Source organism: Anser cygnoides, chromosome 1, assembly GCF_040182565.1.
Source record: "Anser cygnoides isolate HZ-2024a breed goose chromosome 1, Taihu_goose_T2T_genome, whole genome shotgun sequence".
NCBI lineage: Eukaryota > Metazoa > Chordata > Aves > Anseriformes > Anatidae > Anser > Anser cygnoides.
The window spans coordinates 87,258,314-87,285,445 of NC_089873.1; the positions used below are offsets into that span (position 1 = coordinate 87,258,314).

Sequence of the window (27,132 nt, forward strand, 5' to 3'; positions counted from 1 at the left end):
GCTCTTGTGGCCGCAGTGTAAAGAGGTCTGTGATTTTGAACATGAATACTGCACATATCCTTGCTTACACTGCAAGAGTGGAGACCTGATGGTCACAGCACCTGAGATTTGAGTAGCTGCTGTTACTTCAAGACACCTGAGTGAAAAGTAGCACTATTGTACACAATTGGAGAGCCAGCCATGTGAACATTTGCTGGAAAGGCGTATTGGGCAGGATAGTAAAACACCCACAGCAAGATCTGACCCCTTCTGCTGGACACAGACCCTCCTGGTGCCCCACAAAACTGGGGCAGGGGACACCACACTTGGACTTAGCTGCTCATGCTTGGCTTTGGACACTCACACAAGCCTGGGTACATCACCCTCCTGTGGCAGCCAGCTTCACTGCCACGCTCCCAGTGCAGCTGCGGCCCGTGGTTGCCCACAGCTGCTGGGGAACCTTTCCAGCTCACTCCCCTTGATGAGCAAAAAGCACTTGGAAAGGAAGCAGAGAAGCCAGAGGCAACGCAAGTCTATATTCTGGCCCCTACCATTCAGAAAATAAAAGAAAAAAAATAACATCTATCTGAGGGGTGTCCAAATTCTCTTTGTGTTTCTACCATGAGGACTTTTTGTGGTGTCTCTGATTTACACCACAAACAGCTCTAGCCATTTGTTCAGGTTTTCATGTAAACCAAGAAACAATGAAACACTGGAACCTGTCAGGCTAAATTGTTTCTTTGGTGGGTATCTTTTAAACACTTCTTAATTTCAATGCATGATGTGGAAAAAAAAATCTAATCATGATAGTTGGTCTTGAGCTTTAAGCAAACAACAGAATAAATAACTTATCGATGTATCAGCCACATAATGACTGTGTGGTTTGGTCAAACTGAAACTCGCTACGAATCACTTCTATTTTCAAGACAATGAAGATGTAAATGCAAGTTTACCACACAGGAGTGTTCTGAGATGCGATCTGTTTGTGGAGCACAATAAAAAGGCAAATGAAAGGAATAGTAATACTTTGCAAAGGTAGCAATCATCGTAATTTGGTTAAATTCCAGCCAGGAGGAAATTTGCACTCTGCTTTCAGAGAGCAAGAGTTCCTGAAACTTGCTTATTTGTTAGAGTTCATTAACTTCCCCCAGTGAAACGAAGCTCACCCACAGTGGCCATTGGAATAGCCTTCTGCTTCTCATCTGGTCACAAAAAGCAACAGAAGGGTAAAAATAACAGGTCCTTTGAAAACGTTTCTGTAAAGATAATGCATCTTAGAATAAATTTCTACACAGTTGGACGAAGGAAAAAAAAAAGGGCAACACCATTTGCTAAAAAATCGACAGCCGCCTGCTATTTTGGAGAGCTCTCCTCTAATTGCACACGCCTGCTGTGGCATGGTGTATTCTAAAATACATCTCTACAGAAATGCTGCTTGGCAGCAGCCAAATCCCCCCCGGAGGGACACTGCAGTCCCAGTCTTCACAACTTCACAGAAACTGGGGTTTTCTTCCAGCGTAACATTAGAATGGGAATGCAAATAAATGCACTGCCAGCCTCTTCCCTTGTTCCACCTCTGCTCATTTACATCACATCATCTCTCTCTCTCTCCCTTCTCTTTCCCCTCTCTTAACTACCTTTTCTATTCCCTCTCCACACAGCATCTTTTATTCCCTCGCCCCCCACATCACGAGATTCAGGCTTGATTTCTCCATTTGTTATTTTATTGGCTTCTGCAATAATCTTTTCATCTCTGCTGTGGCCATGCTCCTCTGCTTCACATGCTGTATACACTGGAAACTCAGGTAACCCTTTAGGAACAGCAGCGCTTCGAGACACCACCAAGATCACCCCATTCCCCAATCTGTAGAGGGATGGCAGAGCTGGTGGCTGTGCCACTCTCGCTGCCTGCACCGCCTCCTCCCTACGCCCTTTGTGCAGGTTTCCACACTCGCTCCTGCTGCTCCTTTGCCCTCGCCCTGCTCCCTGCACGTGCCAGCTACGTGGGTCCCTGAACGTGCCAGTCTCCTGCTCCTGCACCTCCCACCAGAAGCCCATCGAGCCCTGCCTGAAACACCCCCGGGCACTGCTCCTACCAGACTCTGACAAAGGCATCCTCAGAATTCACGCCCAGGGGATTTCCTATGCCCAGCTCTTCCAAATTATTTATTCACCTTTGCCTTCGGTTTCCATCTGAATCATGCCATTTGGTTTGAGGATACTTGCCTTTAAAATCTGGCAAGCGCTGAGCTGCTGTGGTGACAGGGGCCACATGTGATTTCCCAGCAGGTCCCCCTGGGAGCAGGAAATGCCGAGCCTGCCAAACAGACATTTACAGGCACTCTCCTTCGGACCGCACTGAGCTTCTTTCCCAGCCTGGCGCCTATACCACGTGTATCCACACACGGCTCCTCTTTCTTTCAGGGTCAGCCCCAAGGGAAACAATCTTGTGTCTCTTTCCAGGATTTCTTTAATTGCATTCAGTGGGAAAAACAAAGAGTGGAACAGCTGGGAGCGAGGGAGAGGTAGCTGGGGCAAGAAGGTACACTGGGGACGGGGACAATGTGTCCACTCTTCCTCACAGTCCTAGCTGGCCCCAGACAACACAAGCAGCACCTGCACTAGCTGCTGAGCTTCTGAATTCAATGTGGCCAAGCAAACCTTGGTCAGCAGCCACAATGATGGCCTTGATGTTAAGTGTTAGGCATGGCTTTCTGATGCTCTTTCCCCCGTGTCCTTTGGGGCATGCTCTCGACACCAGTACAAAGGAAATGCAGCAGAAAGCATACAAACAGCAGAAAGCCAACAGACCACTTTGGACCAAGCAGAAAGAGAAAGTGTTAGAAACAGAGGAGGCAAGGCTCTTCCCAAAGGAAGGGAGGGCAGCAGTGGAGCACAGAAGGAACACCTTTACCCTTGTCAAAAACCACAGGCACTTTAGGAGGTCCCAGAGACACCAGCACCTCCTGGCATCAATCTCCAGTCAGGAACTTTCCCTAGGACCTTGTTTACTGAAAACACCTTTTTTGGCCCAGTCTCCACAGAATTTTTTTCATGTGTGATCTTCCAAAGACCACATTCCACCAGTTCCCACAGACAAAGCCAAATGGGAAAATCTGAAAGAAGGATATAGTGAACGCACTGCAATCAGGGCTGCAATTCCCTACGGACAAGTTAAAGAACTGATCTTTACAGACAATACAGTAACTGATTCATAGCTTTCACGATCATCCCAAATTTCTGTAAAACTTTCCCTGGTCCTAAATATTCCTGATTTTAAAACTTCTTGGAGTCTAAAAGGAGTTTAAAACTCTAATGTGTTTTAAAGTGCTGGCACCCTGAAAGAGGGAAGAGAAACGGGAAGGAGAGAGAGAGAGAGGAGAAAGGCAACCAGGAAAAGGGGGGCAATGAGAGCTATCAGCATAGGCATGAAGCAAGGGGGGGAGAAAAGAGGAGCTGGGTGAAGTAGGGATCTAAGCCTAGAGGAAAGGAATAGCGGGGCTCATAACGTACCTATAGAGGCAGGATGGGCGGACGAGGAGGAACACAGTAAACCTTAATAAGTCAAAGTCAAGTAGATTTGGTCTAAGGAACAGGCAAACAGCTTATTCCTTGGTAGAAATACTACTTATGTCAAATGTATGTCTTATGTTTCACCACAAAGCCTTGAACTTGAAGGTTCATAGGAATGGAGGGGACAGAAACCTGTTGATTGCTGCTTTATAAAGCCCAAGAAAAGCTTTGTGGATACACAGCTGTCTAGCTCCCACATCTACCAAAGTTATTAGCTACTATGCTAAAAAGATGCTAAATAGCACAACTGATTGCATCAGCAGCCACTGCTCTCTTCCAGGAGTACCTCGATTGGTGCCACCTGGGCACCTACACTTACAGAGAACTTGTTTAGCACCCTGACTGTGGAAAAGGCCCTTCTTTTAACCAGCACCACCACAACATTGGGAGCATCATCTTTAACACTGCCTGCAGACCTCAGCTGGCATGGTTGTGGGGGTGAGGGAGTGCTGGCATTGAGCAGAGCCCTTCTGTCAGCGAGGTGCCGCCATTTGTGGGGAACCACCAGCGGGACTTTTCCCCTTATATTCATGCTATGAGCTGACTGAAAGACCCCGGTGTTGCCACCAGAGATTTGAGAGAAAGGCAGCCTCCCCCAAACCCCCTTCCCATCGGTGCTGTTAGGGGGTGGCCAGTGATGGAGCCAAGGGGGATTCACGGGCTCCTCTTTCTCCCTACAGCTGGTGAGGTAGCCCACGGGGACACGCGTTCAACACGCTCGTAGGCTTTGGATTTAAAAAAAAAAAAAAAAAGAAAAAGGAAAAATTAAGGGTGCGGGTGTTCTCCCTTCAAGTGTTCACTGAGAGAGGAGCGGGGTTGGCGCGGTGCCCGCTGGGAGTTGTAGTCCCTCGCCGCCCCCCCCGCCGCCAGCCGCCTCTGGCGGGGCACTCGGCTTCCCGTCACCCCCCGCGGCTGCCGGCGGCGGGGGAGCGGCGCCATGGGCTGGTGCCGGCGGCTGGGGCTGCTGGGCGGGCTGGCCCTGTGGGCACGGCACCGCCGGGGGGCGGCGGGGGCCGGGGGGGGGCCCGAGGGGCAGGGAGCCGAGAGCGGGGAGCTGGAGCTGAGGCTGGTGCAGGTGGTGTTCCGACATGGCGCCCGCACCCCGCTGCGGCCCCTCCCGGGGGCGGCGCCGGTGAGCAGGAGGCGGGGGGCGAGCGGGGGGGGGGGGGCTGTGGTGTTCCCGGGGGGGCTTGGGGTGGTCCCGGGGGGCTGCCCCCCCCCCCGGGCTGCCCCCCCCCGGGCTGCCCGCTGAAGCGGCGCTGACACAGGTGGAGTGGCACCCCCGGCTGCTGGAGGTGCCCGCTCGGACCAAGCTGGACTACACGGTGACCGACCTCAACGGGGGCCCGCGGCCTCCCTCGCCCTACGAGGAGAACTACAAGAAGACGACGTTTAAGGTGGGGCGCCCCGTGAGGGTTTCTTCACGTTCCCCCCGTATATCTCCCCTCTAGGCTTGTTTGTTTCCATATTCCAACGCGGACCCTTCCTTTTCTCCGCGCTCAGGGCGGTGCGATCGCGGGGCAGCTGACAACGGTGGGGATGCAGCAGATGTTTGCCCTGGGGGAGAGGCTGAGGAGAAGCTACGTGGAAGAAGCCAACTTTCTCTCACCGACCTTTAAGCCTGCTGAAGTCTTGTGAGTCTCTCGGTACCTTTCCGGACCTCCCCTTGCTTCCTCCCTCCTAGCAAGTACCCCTACGCCAGGGAAACTTTCTGGCTGCATACATCTCTCCCTCACATAGCAGACTGGGCCTTCATCTCTGGTCAGTCTGCAGAGCCCAGCGTGAGATCTCACTCATGCCATGAAGCATCTGATTTCCCAGCCCTCCTGGGAGGGACACCAGGGACAGATTCATTGCACCTAGGTTTAGCCACTGACATTATGCGCTTTTGTGGTGAATGAAGAGAAACAGACATCTCTGGAGCACAGCTGAACTCACTGTAGATGAAATAACTAAAGTTCAGTGAGATCAAGTGCACCCCCGCTGCTGACATCAGTAATGCTGGGAGTGTCTGGATTAGGATGAGATAAAATCACAGATAAGTGCCCATTCGTCATTTTCACTGTCTCTGAAGGGAAGTTAAATGGTAGTTCAGACAGTCTGTGTGTTAAGGTATCCATAGCAGGGCGAGATGAATCCCACCGCAGGTTTCCAAAGCCAGAGTGAAATCTGAACCCTCGGTTCCAGCGAGTCCTCCCCAGCTGGAGCCCTGTCCACGCGAAGGAGAAAGTGCTACCTCACAGGCTGCTTTCTCTCTTTCAGCGTCCGTTCCACTAATATTTTCCGGAACCTGGAGTCCACACGGTGCCTGCTGGCTGGGCTGTACCAACAGCAGAAAGAAGGTTGGGGAGACTTCTGACCAGTACCTTTCCTTAATCAGGCTTCCCTAGATCCACACACCTCTCACATCCCAACTCTCTCTGGCTCCTGGTTGTTGCTTCTTCATCAGCTCTTTGCTCCTGGCCCTCTTCCCCGTGCTGTCCTGTGCGTTCTTTATCAACTTGTCACTTGCTCCCTCTCTTTGTATAGCTTACTGCCGGTGCTCAGCTTGGATCTGTTGCCATCAGTGCTACAATTTCAGACCTGCTGAGGAGGTTTGCGTTAACCGCACTTCAGAATCAAGAGGGCAAAGAGTTCCAGGCCCAGTGTTCACAAGATGCAATGTCACATCTGAGAAAAGTTTCTCAGAGAAATCAAAGTATCTCGGCGATAGGAGTACCAAGATCCCTCATGAGTTCAGTGTATGGAGTAACTTTCAGCTGTATCTGACAGTTAACAGCTACTTGTATGTCCTAGAAATACGCTCTGGGTTTTGAAGAACTCACCTCTGCTCCCTCAGGAACAAATATCAAAAGTGACTTTGCCAGAGATCCTTACACCTCATGACGTAGAAACTGATCTTTGGCACATGCAAACACTAGAAAAAAATGAACACACAACTAGGAAGTGTTACAAGGTACACCCAGACAGCCCTATGGAAATAAATGCCAAGTGAACAGAAACAGCACAGCGGATTGTGCTGCAGGTGATAGCTCAGTGGGAATTGCTAGATGACAACAGTAGGCTTGAGCAGAAAGACTGGGGGAGTGATTAAAGCGGTCTAAAGACATGCAGATGCACTAGTGATCACAGAAGCTTCCTTCTTGTTCCGCAGGATCCGTTGTCATTGTCACTGATGAAGCAAGCTCAGAAATCCTCTACCCCAATTACCACAACTGCCAGCGCCTGAAATGCTTGAGCAGGTAATTGCCAGCCGTGCCTCCCCGTATGATTTCACCGCTGTGTCATTTTAGCAGTAGTAATTTAGAACAGCGCATTTTCTTTTCATTTCTCAATTTCTTCCCCTGCCACTTACTGTTTGTTGGGAATGGTTAGCTAGTTGTATAAAACACTAGGTGAGCAGAGCCATATACCAAGCACTAGTGCCAGAAAGAAAAAAAAAACATTTTTTATCTTGAAGGAGTAATTTAATTTAGCATATGACTAGCAAACACTCATTACTAGCTAATGTACAGCTATTCTGTGGCATTGCTGCAGGCCAGCGTTAATGTCATCTGCATCCTTTACCATGCCTTTCATGTGTGAACACACTGGGCCGCCTTTTTAAATTCATCTTCTCGTTTGGGGGTTATTACAACATTCCTGCTATGCTTTTACCTTCAAGAAACAGAAATATACCTAGCCTTGACACCTTTAACAAAGACTATTGAAATAAAATAAAAACATCCTACATGAAAAGAACGCTCGTGTTTGCAGAATCAAGCACTCCATAAATGCTTATGCCAGGTCAGGCACGAGGTAGAAACCAGACAAGGCAAACGTATTGCAGTTTGGTTGGATGATACATTAGCGTCTTTTTGTCCAAAGTTATTTGAGGGTTATCGGAATTCCTTTGTAAAAGCTCATTATATAATGCTCGACACTGCAGGCCACAGGTTGCTCTTGACAGCAGTGAGATGACAGCCCACAGAAGCAGCTTAGGAAAGCCAAAGTATATTCAAATTTGCACAAAGGAGAGTAAACTGCAAGCTCTTCTGCTCCCTCTCTCCATCCCACCAACTGCACATTTTGCAACCGTGTCGAGGTGGATTTCTTGAGCTGCACTAAGAAGCACTGACCCAGCCTAAAGGTCTGCCTGTGCCAGAATCTTTTTGAATTTGATTTCAAAACAGAAACTACAGCTGTTCCTAAACAAACACCTTCTCTCACCTCTTCCCCAACAGACCAGAGTCAGAGAAAAAACAACAACATGCAAAATGCTTAACTCAAAGTATCTGGCTAGCATTGATAGTCTCAGCTAAACTTTTAAAAATAAAATTCAAATCAGTGTAGGGGGGCAGGTGGCTTCTAACACAGTCAGAGATGAATTTAAGCTACAAGTGAGTACCTAGATGTTTCCCTTTTCCTACACCATACAGGAATCATTTCAAAGCTTCACAGCTCTTTCCTTCCATGAGGCAGTTAAAGGCTGCACCTTGGAGACAGGCTTGCAGTGTTCCAGTATGACTGGCTGTTAGTCAATACAGAGCCTTTGCTTAGAGGAACCTCCTCTTTGGAGATGTTACTATCGCATCTTAATTTTTGTTCCCCTACCTCCGTGAGAGCAGATGCCAACTGCTGACACAGAAAGCGTTTGTCCTTTCTGCCAGGGAGACTCCCAACATCAGGAATCCCTCAGTACCCAGCAGTTCTCCTACTCCTCCCTGATGTGAGACATCTCCACTGGACTGGGGGGGGGTATAAAAAAAAAAGGGGGGTAGGAAGTCTGACGTGTGAAAAGTTTTTGTTTTGTGTTTTTTCCTGATCCCCTGACAGGCAGAAGTTGAAGAATGCTCTTCTACAGCCAGGTATCTCTGATGACTTGAAAACAATTAAGGAGAAGATGGGTATTGATGGTGATAAGTCTGTGGACTTTTTTCTTCTCCTTGATAACCTTTATGCTGAGCAGGTGAGCTGTGGTGCATTGTCACACTATTACAGAAAGAAATACCCCTTTTTTTCCCTGTCCCCATGCATATGGAGAAAACAATGGAGGTGTCAATGCCAACTGATACCATTGGGTGTCCTGGTATCTTTTTATTTAGTTCAGAAAGTTTATAGAAATGGCACAGCCTTTTTTAGAAAGCAAGATACAGAGTCAGCCTTCCTCTAGGATGGCTGAAGACTTACCTCCTGTGTTTATGTTCTTACCCTGAAATCCAGTATCTCTTTCAGGTGTGATGCAGTAGAGCTCAGAGGGTGGCTGGGCCTTGTTTACCACCATTAAAGCACTTGTAATGGCAAAGTGCCTTCCCTTTTTTTGGCAGTCGGCACCTAACAGGATCATCTTAATTCTGGTTCCGGCATGCCGGCCCTGAGCCAGATTGCCTCTGCTACTGGAAGGGAGCTGGGCATATTCATACCTCCCCTTAATACCATTAGCTCCAGCAAAAAAGTGTAATTGGGCCTGCTGGTGTAGCTGTCAGCTGAATACTTCAAGGTCTGTTGCATCTCACCTCACACAGCCTCAAGGAAAGATGTCCCTTCTCTGGGTACATGGAGCGAGTCCATGTTTAAAAGCCACACTGGAACTCCTCATACGAATACTGCAGTGCATGCAGCGGTACAAATGTTGTGACGGGAACAGCCATTGTCTGCGGGCTGTCGTTTGTGTGGCTTCAGGCTTGGCTCAGAAAGGGGCAAGCCTGTTGTTACCTTACCTCCTCTCCTTGCAGGTGCATGGGTTGCCGAGCTGCCCTGTGCTGAAGAACTTTCAGCAGACAGTTGAGCGTCGATCCGTTGACTCGCTGCTTTTCTTTCTGGAAGACGGTTCAAGGTGACTGCCTGTACCCGTGCCTCCAGCCTGGGGGTTTGTCCTAGCGTACTCAGGGTGGATGACCTACGCTGGCTTACCGTGGCAGAGCTCAGAAGTCCCTTCCAGTCTGCCCATTTCCCCACCAGAGGTTATTGCCCCCTCGTGAGGTTTGTGCCTCAGCCATCTCAGTGCAAAGTCCAGTGCCTTGAGTCAGGGAGACCACACCGAGGAGGCCAAGATGTGGGCTCATGTCCCGTTTTGCTGGTAGCTGTGGAGGGAGTAATGCCCGAGGAACAGTACTAAGTCACTAGTAAGCAGTGAATGCCTCAGTTGCCAAAGCTGTTCAAGTGAGCCTGTGTCGCAGGCAAAAGCAGGAGAGCATAGGAGATGCTTCGAGCCTGAGTGCTGAGGCTGCACAAGCAAGGCTGTCCTTGCAGACACACAACTACAATCTGAATCCCACCCAGGTACATTTATCCCAGGGTTGGCACCTGCACAGCTGGGCTGAGAAGTGTTGATGCTAGTGGAAAAGGTGATTTCAGGCCCTGCACACGTGTAACGACTTGCAAAAGAATCTGCCTCTACATGCAGTTAAATTACTCACTTCACAGTGACTTGTAAAGGTGGCTGAGTTGCTAACCTAGCAGCAGCTTTCTTTCCAGATTTATTTGCAGCTGCCATAGTTACCCGTGCTTCTCAGATGGTGGCACAAGACTGCCCTTTCTGTTAGAACACTTCTCAGAGTCATCTAGGTTGGAAGAGACCTCCAAGATCACCTAGTCCAACCTCTGACCTAACACTAACAAGTCCCCCACTAAACCATATCACTAAGCTCTGCATCTAAACGTCTCTTAAAGACCTCCAGGGATGGTGACTCAACCACCTCCCTGGGCAGCCCATTCCAATGCCTAACAACCCTTTCAGTAAAGAAGTTCTTTCTAACATCCAACCTAAACCTCCCCTGGCACAACTTCAGCCCATTCCCCCTCATCCTGTCACCAGGCATGTGGGAGAATGGACCAACCCCCACCTCTTGGCCTTAGCCTTTTCTTTAACTTGCATTAGAGATCTCAGGTACTCAATGACTGATTTTCCCCCGGTCACACAATAGCCCAGAGAGCCACAGTCACAACCATACTCCATTTCTGCTTAGGTATTCATTAGTAAGAGTTTCTTCACACTAGAAGTTGTCAAAAGATCTCCTCTTTGTTTGATACAGAGATAAAAATATGTATTTTGTAAATGTAGGTGCTTTCTTCTCCTTAGTCCCACCCCCAAAGACCCCAAGCACTTCAGCTGGTCGCTCACAGTCAGCTGCAGTCATTGTCCCCGGCTGAAATCCATGCTTCCAGAATCACAACTAGGTGAAGCAAAATGGGATGGAGAACATCAAGGAGTTTCTGGGTTTTCCTTTATGTGGACCACATCTTGTGAGACTGGCTTGTTAGCACTTCTCCCCTCCCAATCTGCAATCGCGTTGGAATCTCAGTGGTGACTAAGCAACTGCTGAAATAAAAAGTAACCGTAGGAATCACATTTAATAGTTCTTAGCCACATTCAATACATATTAACAGTTTGCGAGGGAAAAGCAGGTTTCCAGGCGTTCGTTTGAAATTAAGTAATTCAAAGGTTAAAAAAACTAGTAGATTTATTTCTGCTTCTTTTATAGAGAAGTTCTTCAGATGTGTGTTGGTGTCCTTTTCTATACCTTACAGAAGAACATTACAGAAGCAGCAGATTCCTCATCTCCAGCTGAAAAGGCCAGGTACAGGGCAGATCTCTCCCTCTAATCGTTGTAAATTCCAACTTGCTGCCAGTGTGAAAAGCTGGTTCAGAAAGATATAGAGTGCGTGAGTAAAGAGAATGAGTGTTCATCGACTAGGAAAAGCATGAGCAATACTGGCTATCCAGAGAAACACAGCTAACCTTTTAGGATTTTTTTCTTTTTTTTTCTCCCCCCCCCCCCTTTTTTTTATCAGAAAGCTTATTCTCTATGCTTCTCATGACGTTACCCTTATTCCTCTCCTGGTGGCCCTGGGCACCTTTGATCACAAGTGGCCCCCTTACGCTGCGGATGTGACCCTGGAACTGTATCAGCACCGGCAGTCCAAAGAGTGGTTTGTTCGCGTGTCTTACCATGGGGAGGTAAGATCCCACAGGAAGCCCATTGTACATGTCCTCAAGCTTTTGTTTTCACACGCATCTGTGTAAAGTTGTGAAACGAGACTTGTTTTGAGCATGCTCTGGAGCCAGATAAAGTAAGACACCTAGAGCTCATCCATAGTAGCCAAAGTATCTCTTCTGGTGAGCTGGCTCTTGATCCAGTACGAATTTATGCATGGACTTGGCTCAGCTAGCATATTTCCCTGCTGAAGAATGCATCAGGATCAACAAAAAAGATCTGTGATTTTGTCTCTTTGCCTTTGCAGGAGCAAGTGGTGAAAGGATGTAGAGCAGGTCTCTGCCCACTGGAAGAATTTCTAGAAGTACTTTCACAGTATTCAGTCAGTCCAGAGGAATACAATAACCTGTGCTCTCAAATGGAGGAGAATCAGCAAAGTGACTCGTAAATAGTTCTTAAATTAAACCGTTTATTGTCACAATCTTTGACTATTTTTCCTTATATTCTTGCTAGCCTTCCCTATTTCTATAGTTATTTCAGATGAGGGAACTTTTTCTGACCTGACACAGGGTGGCACAGTGTCACTTTTCACCGTTAGCAGCTAGAGGAAGGAAGCTGCATAACAGAATGGCAGAATGGCTCAAGTTCACTTCTGAAATAGCCATACAAAGGCACTGAGAGCCTGAAAACAGTCTGTTTAAACTGCCCTGCTACTTCAGGAGTACCAGAAAACAACTGCTCCTCATACGCAGGGACTGTGGGATGAAGCCCAGCTCGCTCTGTGCTACCAGACTTAAGAGCTTTGACGTAACAGTTCACAGAAGGTTCTGCAGTTCGCAGAAGCTGCTCTGCCTTTCCCTTCCCTTTGTCACATTGGAGATTTACTCCGCATACAGATGAACCTCCCAAATTGCGTAGCGTTTAGCCACCCCATCGTCTCAAAGGCATTTTTGTGCACACAAAACCTCTCCAACGGGACAGGAAGCCTCCAAAGCTCTTCCCTGCACTCCTGTAATTATGGAAATTCTGCTGTGAACATGCAAAACAACCACAGTGGGCCCAGTGCAGGAACATGCACTTGTGGTGAACTCTGCTTAAAGTGCTTTAAACAAGAAAATCCAGGGAGCTGCTACTGACTGCAGCTCTGGGCAGTGCTGCATCTGTTTAGCACTTGGTGAAACAGGAATATTACCAGCAGAGCCAACAGAAGTACTTCTAGCTGAGAGGCCGACACTTTATCCTATAAGACAATACTAAGGACAACTATGCTGCCAAAATCCTCACAGTAAATAAAACTTGGATCCTACTTTTGGGATTTGTAAAGGCTAAAATATGGGGGGGACCACTTATTAAAATGGTGCTGCGGTTTTTGTTCTGCACTACCCCTTCTCGCTTAGAGAAAACAGACCGCAGTGATGTTAAGCGTAAGTCATTGACAGATATGTGACTGCAGGCACTAGACTACCTTCTCCCTGAGAAGCGTGGGCTGGATTTACCTCTACTCTTTCATTAGACTGCCCCCACCACAATTACATGTTGACACCGTGTACAATGAACAGAATAATTTGAATACTAAATACATCGCTGGAGGTCTCACTGAACTGCTATTAGAAACTGTCAAAAAAGCAAACAAAACATTGTTATTTTGCACCAAGTTCTTTATGCAGCCTAAAAACATAATGCCATTATAGAAAAATCAATGGCCTTGCTTAAGAACAGCGTGTTCTGCTCTAGTCAAGCTCTCTCTTTTGCACGGTATAAAGTATTTGGAGAGCCGTGATGCAGACATTAGGTATACAATTGGAAGTTATTTGCAAGGTGTGGACTGCTTGGGAAGGGGGATGTGGGGGAACATCACCAGAGGCTTCAGCTGTATCAGTAGGAAGCAGGAATTCACATACCTTCTGAAGAGAGCCACGAGCATACCCCAGCAAACTGAACAGCAACCAGGCTAGAAACCGCAACACACTCGTGATCTACAGGACTGAGCAGCACAAGCTGTTCTAGCACAGCCAAAATTATCAGAGGGCACTGCATTTACCCCATTAAAATAATCTAATCACTCTTAACAGGCTAATGTACATTTTGGTACCAACAGAAGATCTCAGAAAAACAGGCCAGCTTCTTGGCAGTGGCTAGGAAGAAGCCTTCTCTGTGAATGGGTTACTTCATAGCTATCTCACAGCTGCTTCTGCACCCAGCTCGGCCTTGGTATGAAATTGCTCAGACCACGCATTGCTCAAAGCCTGCTGGGCAGTTCCAAAGCAGTTGTGGCCCCCAGTATGAAGGAGCCGTGTTTCTGACCAAGCAGGTCCAAGTAATGATTTTGGAAGTGGGATTGGTGGGACAATGGAAGAGTTCAAAGACCACAGGACAGTTAAGTGTCAAGCGCCAAACTGCAAGTACAGAAGAGCTGAGGCATTTCTGAAAACATGGAATTAAATATATAATTATCAAGAATTATAATGATAATATATATATTATTATCAAGAAATCCAGAATTGCCTAAGGAACCAATGCATCTCTATGGAACAGGCCTACTTCCCTCAAGAACCAGGAGAGACAAACCCAAGGTAATGGGACGCAAAACAATCCAAAACTTTCTTACCTTAGGGCTGTTAATCTGAGTACTGCTGAAGTGAGCTAACGAGTTCAGCCTCAGGTTCCCTTATAAACTTGAAGTAACCAGAGTTAGTTGGCCTCCCTGGCTACTTTAAACCAATGCAGTTACCTCAGGTCAGTCAACTCAAACCAAAGGCCTTTCTTCATTTTGCATTGCAAACCTACCCTCACATATCGTGTTACGCTCCAGGCCAGGTTAGTATAGTGGGAAATTGGCAGGAAAGCTGACAACTTAAAGGTAGGGTTTTATTTTCACTTCATGTAGAAGAGCCTCTTTTAAGGTTTCCAGTATTCCAGACGAAACAGTGCCGCTTTTCTTTCCTGCCTCGTGCTCCGACTCGAACAAAACTAACCATGAGGTTAAAGCCTGAGTGTATAACAAACAAGTCATGAAGACCTAACTTCTCTCAGTGAAGGACCATGAGCACTGAAGGTTTGCTACTTCAAAGTCAAGATCAAGGGGATATCGAGCTCAGTACATTTGTCAATAAGGCCAACATAGCAAAGCTAGCAGTTTAGGTTTGGAGTTGAAGGCCTGAAAAACCACTCCAGGTAACGCGCTTTAATCTTAAACAGAAACAGCACCATAAAGCTAGGTGTTACACATCTGTCACAACGAACAGCATTAACAGCAACTACACAGACTGCCTAAGAACTGAAAAGTCTTTCACTGAGAGGTCACCCCACCATGAAGGTGACCCAGCCCACATAGGCAAGACTTTAGCTTAAGAATTACTACGCGATCAATAAAGTGAAGCACACTCTACTAAACGCCAGCCTGTATCAAATATTGCTCATTTCTCCTCAAAAAATAGCAAAATAGGGAACAGGCTTCAGCCACACCCTGCCAAGGCTGCATGAGGGAAGTATTCACCATCATGACTGCAGAAGAAAACCAAGTGTAGCCTTTTCTGCCATCGGAGTAAAAACATCATAGTAGACAGTCAACATACACACACTACAAAATTAAGTTGTGTCTACACCGTATTTGTAAGAGCCCAAACACTTTGGCACAACAAGTTCCGATAGCCTGAGGAGTGTTCCAGGTGCACATTTATCCTCCTCAGGAGGAGCCCATTACTCACATCTGCTCCAAGGAGGATATGTAGGTTGTACCAGAAGCACCACTAGCGTTCAAATCCCAGTCAAGACTGATGCAGATCAGATCTCCACGCATCGGTCTGTTTTCTGAAACATTACCCGTTAGGTACCGCCACGAGGTCAGCGCTAACTGGTAATTCCAGCGACTTGCTTGTAACGTTCTTTGGTAGATTAGCTAGCCAGCTAACACAGGTACAAAGCTCAAATTCATTTGGACAGTGCTTAAGACTGCCAGCATACTTCACAGATGACCGGTTCGCAACAGTCTACTACTTTAAAACAAGCAGATTTCAAATATTTTAAACTTTTGATTTAGCAGGCACATTACTTTGTGTTTCAGAAGTTCACCATCTGCTGGCTTTACCTTTTAAGTCTCTCCGCGCTCCGGCTGCGCAGCCATCTGGGATGAGATAATTTGAACAGCAGACTGTTTCCTCCCATGCTACTAGAGAGGAAGAGCAGCCAAGCATGTATGAATAAAGTCTATTTCATTCTTTCAAACAAAGGTGGAGGAGGAGGATTTGAAAGTTTAAAAAAAAAAAAAAAAAAGAAAGAGAGAGGAGGGGGAGAGGAAGAAAACTAAAAATGGCAACCCCACTTTCCATCTTCAAGTGCACCATGGCTACCAGAGCTGAGTCACAGCTACTATGGGAGATAAATTAGCAGGAGAGAGCAGAGCCTGACTTACAGATGCTAAGGTGAATTTGCAAGGCGGGCAGCTAGAAAGCTTTTGCATTTGCGAAGCAAAAAGGGGAAAAGTGGGATCAGAGCAAGGCAAAGAAGCTCAGCCTCCATTTACCGAGTTGCTTTTCTGACCGAATCCAGCTAAAGCCTTTGAACCTCTTGTCAGTTACCTGGTGTGAATCAGGCATCACCCCTGAGGTTAAGGGCACCCACACGGACTCAGGAGAACCCAAGTCTTCTGCGTTTTCTGCAGGAAAAAGCTAAGATACTAAATGCCAACATTTTAAGTTAGATGGGAAGAAAAGGAATTTTAATTAACCAGCATCTTAAAAATGCATCCTTTTGCTATCAGCTGGCTTTGAGACAGCGACCCTGCTATGCTAATTCTTCTACACTAAGCTGCAGTCACCTCAAATCCTTTGCTATTCAGAACACCTCAACACGCACAGGAAGCAGCCAGGAAGATTATTAAAAAACTCCAGCTTATTACTACATCAATCAAGTTTGCTTTGTTCAGCATGGTAAAAATAGTCAGATGTCGTGGCAGAAGCAGCAACATTTAAAAAGGTTGCACTGTGACAGTTCCCGTGCAAGGTGCTAAAAAGGGAGCTGTGCAACCATTTAAAGAAAAGGTAACTCCTCTGTACAGAAATAACACTTACTGTGTCATTCTCAGCTCTTTCTGATATCTTGACAAGCCCGTGCTTCAGGCACGCTACTTGTCTTATTAGAGGGAAGCACCACAACACACATCCTACACTTTGTCAAAAGAGTAATTCTCACCCAAAATCATTTTAAATTTGCATGACAGCGCAAAGGTGAATTCGGAAGCAGCCAAGGGAATGCTTTGAGGATTGCATGCCTCCAAAGGGGCAAGGCTTCACTCATTTTGTAACACTAACAACAACTTTGGTAAGCTGGCCATGGACAGCAATTCTTTTTCCACCTGTTAAACATCAGTTAACTCCCAAACACTCTCATGCACAAGCATCCACTCCCTTCCCTGCAGATCTGACACCTCCTGGTCTTCTCCAGGAGCGGGGCTCAACTCGCGATCGATGTTCTAGCATCCAGTCTTTCACTCCTCATAGACAAAACCATAAAACCTGCTTGCTGAAATTCTCTCAAAAGGCAAGTTTGAAGAGACAGGGGATTAGAAAGCAATCGATGAGAACCGCAGCAAAGCAACAATTTACTCAGCAGGGCTGTCTTGATAAAAATCTGCTCACTGTCGACTTCTCCCTCACCTTTGTTATTTAAGTTCATCCGCTCCCTGCTGCCTCAGCCTCCAAGCGGCAGAAGTCAGAGACCCTGCCCAACCTGCAGCCCCCGGGGGACACACAACCGAAGCAGCTCGCGCAGCGTTAAGACTCCAGCGCTCGGCAGGCTGACGTCGCTGCTTCGGGGAAGCTCCAAACCACGTACCTGTAGCGCTGCGAACGCTCGCCAAGAGGAAGCGGCAGAGACGACGGGTTTTGGCTATTCCTTGACCCTTGATAAACTGAGGAAGAAAGATCGTAACCATTGTCCCTGGGGCGTTCAGAAGCAAGACCTCACTCCGAGGAACACCAAGCTCCGTCCAGCAGTGAGCAAAGAGAAGCGCCTCGCAAGGAGCACGTGGTTGCCTACAGAGCCAATTTTTATGAGCTGCTGGATCTTGCCCCACCTAGCCTCTAGACTGCCTGTGATCATCTTTGGGAGCAAAGAGTCATCTGGCCAGCCATCCGATGCACTTCGGAAACAGCTGCATTGGATAAAGAAGACAGTTCATCTTTGTAAGAAACAATATATTTTATTTTTCTGACACCACAGCCCTGGCGAGTGGTTTTGTACCAAATTTAATGGAGGTTACACAGAACGTTTTACGCTGGGGAGGAAAAAAAAATAACCACAAAAAAAATCCTGGATAACTTTTAGTGTCTGTTCCACTCCCACATTAATAAAATCACTTGGGGTTTCTAAGAAAAGGAGAATAGGAAACAGTGAGAGAGACTACTGTAGAATGTAACAGTGTCCAAGTCCAGCCCCTTCCTAAAAGTGGGAAGAGTCCCCACAGGAGGAGAGGCGCTCCTAGGTTTACCCCCCAAAATAACACAATGTATTGCAGCTGCCATAGGAGGAGACAGAAGGGGGACGGAGAGAGAGAGAAGCCTATTTAATAAAGAGTGGGAGGGAGAGACAGAAGGTGCTGGACAGCACGCCATAATTTGAAAAATATGTCCTTAACTTATTATTTATTTCTTTTAAAAGATTCCCCTCACTGAACTTAAGTTCCTTTTTGTGCTTTTCATTAATACTCTGCTCTGAGGTCGTAGTTTGGTTTTTCTATACATTGGAGTTGAAGGAAAATAGTCCGAAGTTCTGAAGATGGATTCTCCACCTAAAGTAAACAGCCTAGAATCCCATTCTCCTCTCACCCCAAAGACTAAAGTCTCTGCTAAAATCCCTTTTACAATATAGTACAGTACACAAAAAAACCCCAAAAATAACCGAGAGTCCTGGGAGAAGCCAGTCCGAAGGACGTAAACATACAGAGAATGGTGCAACTTGTGACAAATGGCAATTCTCAAAATACAGCTACAGATTCTCAAAGCAGGTGCCATCACGGGATACCCAAGTCCACAAAAATAATTTTTAAAAAATAAATCTTAAAAAAAAACAACCTGTTAAAATGAATAATTTTTTTTTCAGGTAATTCCGTACATTCGAGATTTCCCAAAGCGTCCTCTGGTCTCTTTTCACCTATTGCATGGCCAAACTGTACTCCTGAAGCTCCCAAAAAAGCCCTCAGGACTTGGAATCTCATCTTCACAAGGATCAGAACATCCAGTCTTACGGTAGCAGCTTAAAACATCATGTTCCCTGGGTTTCCAGGGCCTTGGCTAAATCCTCCCATGCCCACGTCAGCAGCCATGCCTCGGGGCCTCATCTGGGGGGGAATCATGATGTTCTGTTGGGGTCCCATCATGCCCTGCATTGACATCATCATGCCGGGTGAACCGACGGGGCCCGGGTGGCTGTACAGCCCCGCGGGGGCTCGGTCCTTGCCTGGGATCATGCCCACGGCGGCCACGGGGTTGCTCATTAGCGCGGGCTGCCCGGGCATCGCCGTCTGTGCTGGTGCCATCATGCGATGGTGTGGCCCCATCATGCCCTGCTGCAGGAAGGCCGGCGGTCTCATCGGGTTGTGGCCCGGCATGGACGGAGCCGTCCCGAGAGGGATATCCGGAGTCCCCACCGGCCCGGGGCCCCCCATGCCAGGCAACGTTAGTCCCATCCGCGGGGTCTGCTCTCCTATCATCCCCTGCATGTGGGAGAAGCCGGGCCCGGGCCCCTGCGGTTGCTTGCGGCCCGGCACCTCCCCGCGAGGGAAATACTGTAGTGTCTGGCTCGGCTTCTCCGACGGGATAATCCGGGAGAGGTCGAACTCGGGTATTCCCGTGGCTCCGGGACGGATCACCTCCTGCAGCTCCGGATCGGTGAAAACCGAAGGCATATTGTTTCCAAGAACAGTGAAGGAGTCTGGACCGCCAGGGCCTCCAGTCTTGCAAAGTGCTGGATCTGTCGAGCTTTGGGGCAGGTTGGTAGGACGCCCCAGAGGTCCTTCTCCGTGGAAGCCCATTCCCGCCGGGAAGTTGCCTTGCCCGCCGCTCGGCCCGTTGTGGGGAAATGGCACCTGCTGTGGAGGGGACTGTACGGGAGGGAACCCCTGCGGGAAGCCCAGGCGTCCTTGAGGTACCATTGGAGACTCTTGGGAACCGTGCCCCATCATCGGGTTGTGTGACATCAGGCCGGGTCCCACGGGGACCCCGTGAGGAGGTATATTGGGTCCCATAGCATTTGGAGAGGGCATCTGGTTGTTGTGGGAAAGAGGCTGGGTCATTCCCATTGGGCTAAGGGTTGGCATTGGACCCACTGGGTTTGGACCTGAAATTCGAGGATTCTGAGAATTAATGCCCATTCCTAGGGAAGAGATAAGGAATCGGATTTAGGTAACAGCCAAGCATAAGCAAATCACGAAAATATCAGAGACCTTTCTGCAAGGTTACCACATCCACAAAAAAAAATAACTAAATTACTGCTAGTAAAAGAAACAAACAGTAGTGGCTCTGGAGAGTGCCATTTTAACCAGAAAATTGATGCCACCTGCACAGCAACCTCCCTAAGCTCATCACTGCTCTAGCAAAAAGGGACTAAAGCCTGCTCTGTAAGTAGGATCTCAGCCCAGCTCACACCTTTACTACTTTCCTGGCAGTCTAGATGTGGCAGTCAGTCACAAACATGTCTGTGGCAGATTATCAGCACATGGACACTTGTCCACCGGGAGGTGACTGAATCTCCTTTCAAAACCTAAGAAGAGATGAATCAGGTAACGCTGATAAGCCTAGGCGGTGGCGATTGGCGAGGTTAATGAGCTATCATCAAACGTACTCAATTAGTCAGCTTTCCCAGGTATATTCAGCAACTCTTATCATTAGTGTGTGAAACAGATAGCGAAGCTACAGGTAAACTCATCAAGAATTCATTATCAGTTGCTGCTCTCTTCAAACATCCAGTCATCCCCTCTTGCGACTACTAATTCAACCGGGTGGAGGGCCTACAGCCTACTTTTTTATTACATACGTGTGTAGCCATCAACGTTAAACCGTCAGCAGAAATCGTATTTATCATATGAGCAGGCTCTTCTGTGAGAGAGTCCTAAAGAACAGCATTTTATTTTGCCTTTCCCCCCGCTTTCTGAGGTAGGGACCAGGACAGTTTGCCTCAATCCCAGCTGAGGTCACCTGCCTTTACACACTCCCTTTACCAGAAAATGTACATTTTGAGAAAGTCTGCTAACCTTCTTCTGTAACAAAGGCAACGCACAAAAATAGTGGAGAAGAAAAGACCAGACGATTCAGTGTCAAAAAAAAAAAAAAAAGAAACCTTGTGATGCTTCTATGGCACTGTCTGAAGACAAGGGAAGAATGAAAGCATTCTTCCTCTGGGTAACACATTGTAGGTCTGACAATTATCCCCATAAACAGCCTTCACTCACACAAGTTATCCCACATGTGGAATAAGAGTGGTAATCTCTCACATACATAAAACAACCCATGACTATATATCCTTTAAGGTTTCCCCTCTCATCACCTTCATCTGAGGAAGCTTCCATACAAGTCACTCTCACTGTACTGCCCGACAGCTTGGGCTTACATTTCCCTGAGTTTCTTACCTGGTACACTATTCATAGGTGGCAAATTTGGGGAGCGTGCCGGAGGGGAGTCATCATCTGAGCTGGCCACAGTTTTGATGGCATCATGATAGAGCGGTGTTGAGCTGGGCATGGCAAATTTGGACATCCTGGACATCATGATGGAGAGAGGGTTTTGGGAGAGGGTTGGCTCCGGAGGCATTGTGTAAGGACTGCTAGAGGGAAGATTTCCAGGGAGAGTCACAGGAGCAGACTGGCTGACTGTGGAAGGAGGTGGACCACCTTAGAGGGGCAAAAAAAAAAAGAGAATTTATTTATTTTTTTCACCGTTTTTTCCTTAAATCACACCCTCTTCTCGTAGGGGATCTCAAAACCTTAAAAACCCTTTTATTACAAGGGACCATCTGACTAATACAGTCAATGCTGTGAAAAGTAACCAGAAAAATAAGCCTATCGGTCAAGATTGTTAACATTTGTTATCCTGGATTCTGCACTTCTCCTGGAACCCTCAGGAGCCTGTACAAATCTACAAGAACCACCATCAGGTAAGTCTGAAAATCCTACAGTTCAACTTCCATGCACCAAAGACAAACATGTATACCATGTCTAGCCATAAAAATCGAAATAAATACACAGTCAGTTAATTGATCCTGCGCCCACCAGATGTCAACTGCAACTCCTTTCCCTTTTTCTTTAAGCAGCACCAAGCGAACACAAAAGACATGTGCAGTGCGATGAAAAGCTGGAGCAGACAGTACGCTGAGACATGTGGGCAGATTTCTGACAAGCTGCGCCAGCAGCTACAAGCAAAACTCCTTGTTTTAATTTCATTTCTGCTTTTACATTTACATATTTACTGCTTGATCCAGTTAAAGAAGAATTCTCTGCACCTCTTAGCTTACCGTAATCCTTCGCTCTACCCAGACTAGAGATAACTGCACCTCCAGCCTCCTTTGTCCTTCAGCAACGATCTCCACGCCACATTTGAAGAAAAAACACCGATCTGCTGGCAGAGCCCGGCCAGTAACCCTGCTCAGTGCTGCACGGGGTCGGCCTCCCTGCGGCACCACTGCTGGGATTCCCCTGCTCTCAGCAGGCACGGCCCTGTCCCTGCAGCGCTGCCTGTTACCAGCAGCAGCACTAGAGGGCAACCTGGGCAAACCCGGCTCAGAGGTTTCCCCAGGCCGGAAAGCTCCTGCACTCGGAGCCTGGCTGCGGGGAGAGGGAAAAGAGGGGAGAGGCACACAGTGAACAGTCCCGAGCTGTTCAGGAGCATGTTCTCAGACCTCTGTGCCAAGGACCTGGGCCAGAGCCCGAATCTCCCTGGTTTTCTACCAAACGGGGATCATACAGCGCCCGCTCGCTGCTCAGCTCTGTCCAAAGCGGTCAAAGTCCAAACAAACGTTAGCACATCTCCTCATCTGCGCTGGGACACCTGGAAAGCTCTAACCACACCTGGACACGCGGCTGGCCCCTACGCTCAGCACGCCTTTGTAGGAACTTTTTATTCTGAAGCATTTTCATACCACAAGCAGAAACTTCTCTGCAAAGCCACAACCATCAGGAGGTAGGGGCACAACAGCCAAAAACCGCTCAGAGGACAGTCTTCTCCCCCCAACACCAGACATCCTTTCGCACCTCCAGACCCCACCCTGTCACTTCGTTGTCCTCCCAGCCACCAGCCCTCACCCCCAGGAGCTATGGCACAAGATGGAGTTGGGACGAGGAGGGGGCACTCACCCGACTCCACGTTCCCCAGCATGGCCGGAGAAGACATGGTGAGAGACGCCTTGTGGTTCGGGGGAATCCCGGGGCTCTGCAAAGGAGGCTTTGGAGACGAAGTCCATCCCGGAGAAGGTGCGGGGAGAGACGGAGACTTGAGGTGGACAGGAGAAGCAGCAGCAGACCCCAAGACCGGGGGGGATTTAATGGAGGCAGCAGCAGCTGCGGCAGTGGGGCCCGCGAGCATTCCTGCCAGCTGGGAGGGCGTCTGGGGGGACTTGAGGTTCCCCGAGGGAGACCCCATCATGGGAGACTGGACCTGGCGCATGGTGGGAGACTTCAGGGGGTTGATCCCTGGAGAATGCACCTGACCGGCTGCGGAGATATCCAGGGGCTTGCGGCCCAGGCTGCGCTGTGCGGGGGGAGCAGTGTTGAGGCTATTAGGGTTACTGGTGGGGTTGAGAGGTAGTGGCGGCATGTGGCTGAGCCGGTTGTTAGTCCTTTGGTCAGGCCCCATCTGTTCTCTGAGATTTCGGAGGCCAACTCCTGGGCCCTGAGACATGGGAAGGAAAGGCCTGGGACCCATGCCATACTCCTGCTGCGGGTGCTCCCCGAACGGCAACGGCACCATCTTCTGCTGGGAGGAGAGCATCTCCGAGACGCCGGGCCGCAGCTTCATCATCTCTTCCGGCCCGACTCCCGCCTCCCTCAGCTTCTGAGGTACCAGGGGTGGGTTGGAGCCCATGCTGACATTCATGCCCATGTCCCCCTTCATGCTGCCAGGGCCCATCCCAAACTCCAGCTCCCTGCTGGAGCCCATCTGGGGGGGTATTCCTTTGGGGAAGTCCCCCCGGGAGGGGCTCATCGGCCCTTCCACTGGCATGCGCGGGAAGATGGGGTTATTCCCAGGCTCCATGTGTCTCTGGGAGGGAATCATTCTGTTGATCTCCATGCCGGGCCTGATGCCCTCCATGTTGAGGCCCGGGGGGAGGCCCATCTGCTTCTCGGCCAGCTGCTGCTGATAGATCTCTTCGGGCAGGCCCTGCGGGTTGGGGAACCGCTCCCCTCGGCCGGGGCCGCTGAAGACGCCCTGGCCGGGAGGGAAGTTGCGGCCGTCTGGGATTTTTGGCACGTCGTCTGGCCAACTGACCCCTGAAAGCCCCGGCCGGGAGGCGGGATTCGGGACGTTGGGGCCCTCCATGTCAGGGTTCATCATTCCCGCGAAACCGGGCAGGCGCATCTGGCTCCCGGGCATGTTGGGATGAGGGGCCATGCCCCTGGGGGGCAGAGAGTGGGACATGTTCATGCCCTCGGGGAAGGGCTCGGGACCCCCGGGTCCCCAGCCTTCCCCTGGGGTCATCTGGTAGGGGGGGGGAGGGCCTCGCACGACGCCGCGAGGCCCGTGCTGGTGGACCATCATGTCCTGCAGGGAACACTGCTGCACGACCACCTGCTCTTGCTTCCTTCTCTTCTCCTCGTAAAACTCCTGCTGCAGCTTGAGCCAGGCCACCTGCTCGGGAGTCATGTGGTCCAGGTGGTCGGGGCCGATGGGTCCCGACTGGGAGTTCATTGGTGGTGGCCCCATTTCATCTGGGGAAAAGGGCATGTCCCTGTGTCCTTGAGGGCCAAACGGAGCCCCTCCATCTGTCCGAGACCCTGACCCTTTGCCTAAACTTTGGGATTGAGCCATCATGGCCTGTATCGGCCCTTCAGGTTTCTTTTGGGGACCATCCAGCACCCCAGAGTTTGGGGGCGGCCCCCCGCTCTGCCCTCCCGCAAACTCCTTCTCGTCAGGGAAGAGCATGCGCTGAATGTCTCTCAGGGTCTGCAACGAGCGCTCCCGGTGTTCCAGCTGCTCCTGCGACAGCCCATCCGGATTCTCGCCCAGACTGGACGGGTCCCCCCCAGACACCGGCTGGGGAGGACCTTTGGGGTCTGCAGCGGAGCTATTGCTACCTTGGGAAACTGGGCTCACTGCTCGGTTATTGGGGGTCGAACTCTGCCCAAATCCTTCCGTCTGCAACGGGGTGGAGTTGGCGGGGCTGCCCACCGACATCACTTTGCTTTCCACGCTGGGACTGTCCTGATCTATGGGACACGGGGGACCAGTGGGTTTGGACACTGGTGCTGACACGGGTGGAGTCGGCTGCATTTTGGCGTTCTGGGGAGGGTTCTGGTCCTGGGCGGCAGGGGGCTGCGGCTGCGGCAGGGGCTTGGGTTCAGTCCGAAGTGCAGTGATCTGGGGGTTCTGAAAGAGAAAGCCACAGGCCGTCACTCGCTCTTCTTACAGCTGTGCCACACAAGCAGAGGTGCCAATGAAACGCCCTGTCTCAGCCCCACCAGCCCACGCTTTGCAAGGAAGGGTAGCTTCCACACAGTCTTTACGGAGCGACATCTTGGCCAGAAGAGAGAGATTGGATCAATTGCTCAAGCATTACAGCAGGTACCCCTTGCTTCTGTGCAGGCTCTGCATGAGCAATGGGTTGGAAATACACCACCCAAATACTGCGAGACTCAAACTCCTCTTTGGATAATCCAAGACATTTATTTGCAGAAGGGTAGGACAACAGCTGTCCCTCTCTTTTCCATCCTACAATTTATTCCAGAGCATAAACAACCAACCCTCTCTCTGAATCACACACGCACAAGCACATTTACCATTTCCCTTCCCACCCACATGCAGGTAACTCCCTACCAAGGGTACAGTGTTTCGTTCCGCCTTGCTGTTTGAGATGTTCTGGATATGAAAGGACACGATGGTTTCCACCTGTCCCTTCAGCACAGCTTCTGCAGCCCTGCAAAGACAGACAGACAGACGCACACATCCAGTTGAAGCTAAGAATCAAGTTTTCCTAACCATCCTCCCTTCTATCCTTCAGCTGGCAGAAGGGAGAAAGACTCAACCACACGTATTTGATTCCACATGAGCAGCAAGAGAAAAATGCTCACATCTACAAACTCATCGGCATTTAGGGGTCACATCTTGGTTTAAGTCACCCCAGCTGTACTCACTGCATGGATTGCAAACCAGTATCTTATCAGCATTTGCCAAAACTGCCCCTCGGAGGACTAAATAATCACTTTTCAGAGGGCAAGAGGCAGTGATATTCCCTGCTCCATCTCTTTTGGCATCTCCAAAACACTTAACAATGCCTTTTTGCTACAAAAACGCCGTGGATGGAGAAAGGGCACATGAGAGTTTCATAAAAAGGGAACACAAATCTAAGCCTCGCCTCCTGAAGGCATTCAAGCATCTACCTACTTGTTGGCCATCTCAGTAGAAAAGACGTAAACCACTTTGGATGGAGTCTTCTGCCCACTTGCTGGCTCCAAAGTAGCAGTCAGGCCATGGGAAGGTGTGGAAGACCTTGGGGCTGAAGCATTTGAAGGAGTCATGGAGTGTGGTGTGTGCTGAGAATCCTGGGACTTCACATGATCGGCAGAATTGCAGTCTGGAACGGTAAAAGAGGAAAAGAGGGGAATCACTATCTTGGGAGCTCTTTGGAAACCATTCCTGGTTCATTATCTGGAAACAGACAGATTTTCTTCCTCTAACATTCCCGCTTCTCCCTCACGCACTACTAAAGGCGATTCTTCTGTTACACCACCAGGCTGGCAGAAAGCTCAGCTTGTCCCATTTGGAGACAAGTGGCAGCTCCCAGAGCCGATCCCTTTGCATTCTTTAACAGCCACACAGAATAGCAGGAAATCTACACAACGGAAACGTCCAAATATACAAGTGTCTGCATCTAAGGAGAACACACTGTGCCAAACCCAACTTTTTCTCCTTCCTCTTCAGCCACCTTAGGCAGGAGACCTAGCAAATGGGCAAAGACGGACGACTGCCCACCTCATCTGTATTCGCGCTGCCTCACAAGGGAAATATGGGAGCCAGGAACAGAACCCAGAAATCCCAACTCTCTGCCTTGTGTTACCAGCCAGGGTGCTCCGCGTTATGTATCTGTGTTGACAAAACAGGCTTGCGTATTGTTCAAAACCCCAGTTACAACAGAGCAGTTCCTGAAAGGCCAAAGGCCAGAAGGAAACCAACAGGTTGCATTTGTACTTTCAAATCCTCCGGGGGAGTTTCAGAGTTACAAAGGAACTTTCCCACCAGAGTCAGGCCTGCAGTTCAACTCAACATGACGAGAAGAGACACGTTTACCGATGCCAGCTACGACAACCTCCCCTCTTTGCTTGCTCTCAAGACCCTTAGACATTGCTGGCTGGAACTTAGAGAACCACAGGCAAAGAAATGTTTCGCTAACGCTTGCCTAGCACTTCTCCATCCCACAGAGGACACCTGCTAATTGCCTGCATTTGTGTACGTACCCTAGCAAA

At 49.1% G+C, this 27,132-nt stretch overlaps 2 protein-coding genes across 13 annotated transcripts in view; one reads left to right on the top strand and one right to left on the bottom strand.

The window, feature by feature from the left end:
• Window positions 1-4,474: 4,474 nt before the first annotated feature.
• On the top strand, window positions 4,475-11,949 carry ACP6 (acid phosphatase 6, lysophosphatidic). Of its 2 annotated transcripts, XM_067001652.1 has the most exons (10): window positions 4,475-4,684; window positions 4,821-4,949; window positions 5,056-5,186; window positions 5,815-5,894; window positions 6,707-6,794; window positions 8,368-8,500; window positions 9,267-9,367; window positions 11,016-11,111; window positions 11,326-11,491; window positions 11,776-11,949. In XM_067001652.1, exons 1-10 carry the CDS (start codon window positions 4,490-4,492, stop codon window positions 11,914-11,916), a joined length of 1,260 nt encoding a protein of 419 aa, XP_066857753.1. In that variant the 5' UTR covers window positions 4,475-4,489; the 3' UTR covers window positions 11,917-11,949. The 2 variants fall into 2 exon arrangements, with proteins under 2 accessions (XP_066857753.1, XP_066857756.1); XM_067001655.1 differs by lacking the exons at window positions 4,475-4,684; window positions 4,821-4,949; window positions 5,815-5,894 and having other exon boundaries at window positions 5,051-5,186.
• BCL9 (BCL9 transcription coactivator) overlaps window positions 11,240-27,132 on the bottom strand; it is a 59,060-nt gene continuing 43,167 nt past the window's right edge. For 10 of the 11 annotated variants that reach the window (XM_067001615.1, XM_048071669.2, XM_067001633.1 and 7 more), the window contains 5 exons: window positions 26,054-26,243; window positions 25,487-25,586; window positions 22,810-25,039; window positions 21,091-21,351; window positions 11,240-19,838 (listed from right to left, as the gene is read on the bottom strand). In XM_067001615.1, coding sequence (XP_066857716.1) covers window positions 18,721-19,838; window positions 21,091-21,351; window positions 22,810-25,039; window positions 25,487-25,586; window positions 26,054-26,243 — 3,899 coding nt within the window. In that variant the 3' untranslated portion in view covers window positions 11,240-18,720. The remainder of the gene's footprint in view (window positions 19,839-21,090; window positions 21,352-22,809; window positions 25,040-25,486; window positions 25,587-26,053; window positions 26,244-27,132) is intronic. The other variant, XM_067001628.1, reaches the window with a different exon arrangement.

What these genes read in the sequence shown, in the direction of transcription:
- ACP6 (XM_067001652.1), top strand. Translation starts at nt 4,490, where the DNA reads ATGGGCTGGTGCCGGCGGCTGGGGCTGCTGGGCGGGCTGGCCCTGTGG. An exon ending in GTACCAACAGCAGAAAGAAG is followed by an intron (nt 5,895 to 6,706) that starts GTTGGGGAGACT and finishes CTTGTTCCGCAG; the next exon opens with GATCCGTTGTCATTGTCACT. An exon ending in CGCCTGAAATGCTTGAGCAG is followed by an intron (nt 6,795 to 8,367) that starts GTAATTGCCAGC and finishes ATCCCCTGACAG; the next exon opens with GCAGAAGTTGAAGAATGCTC.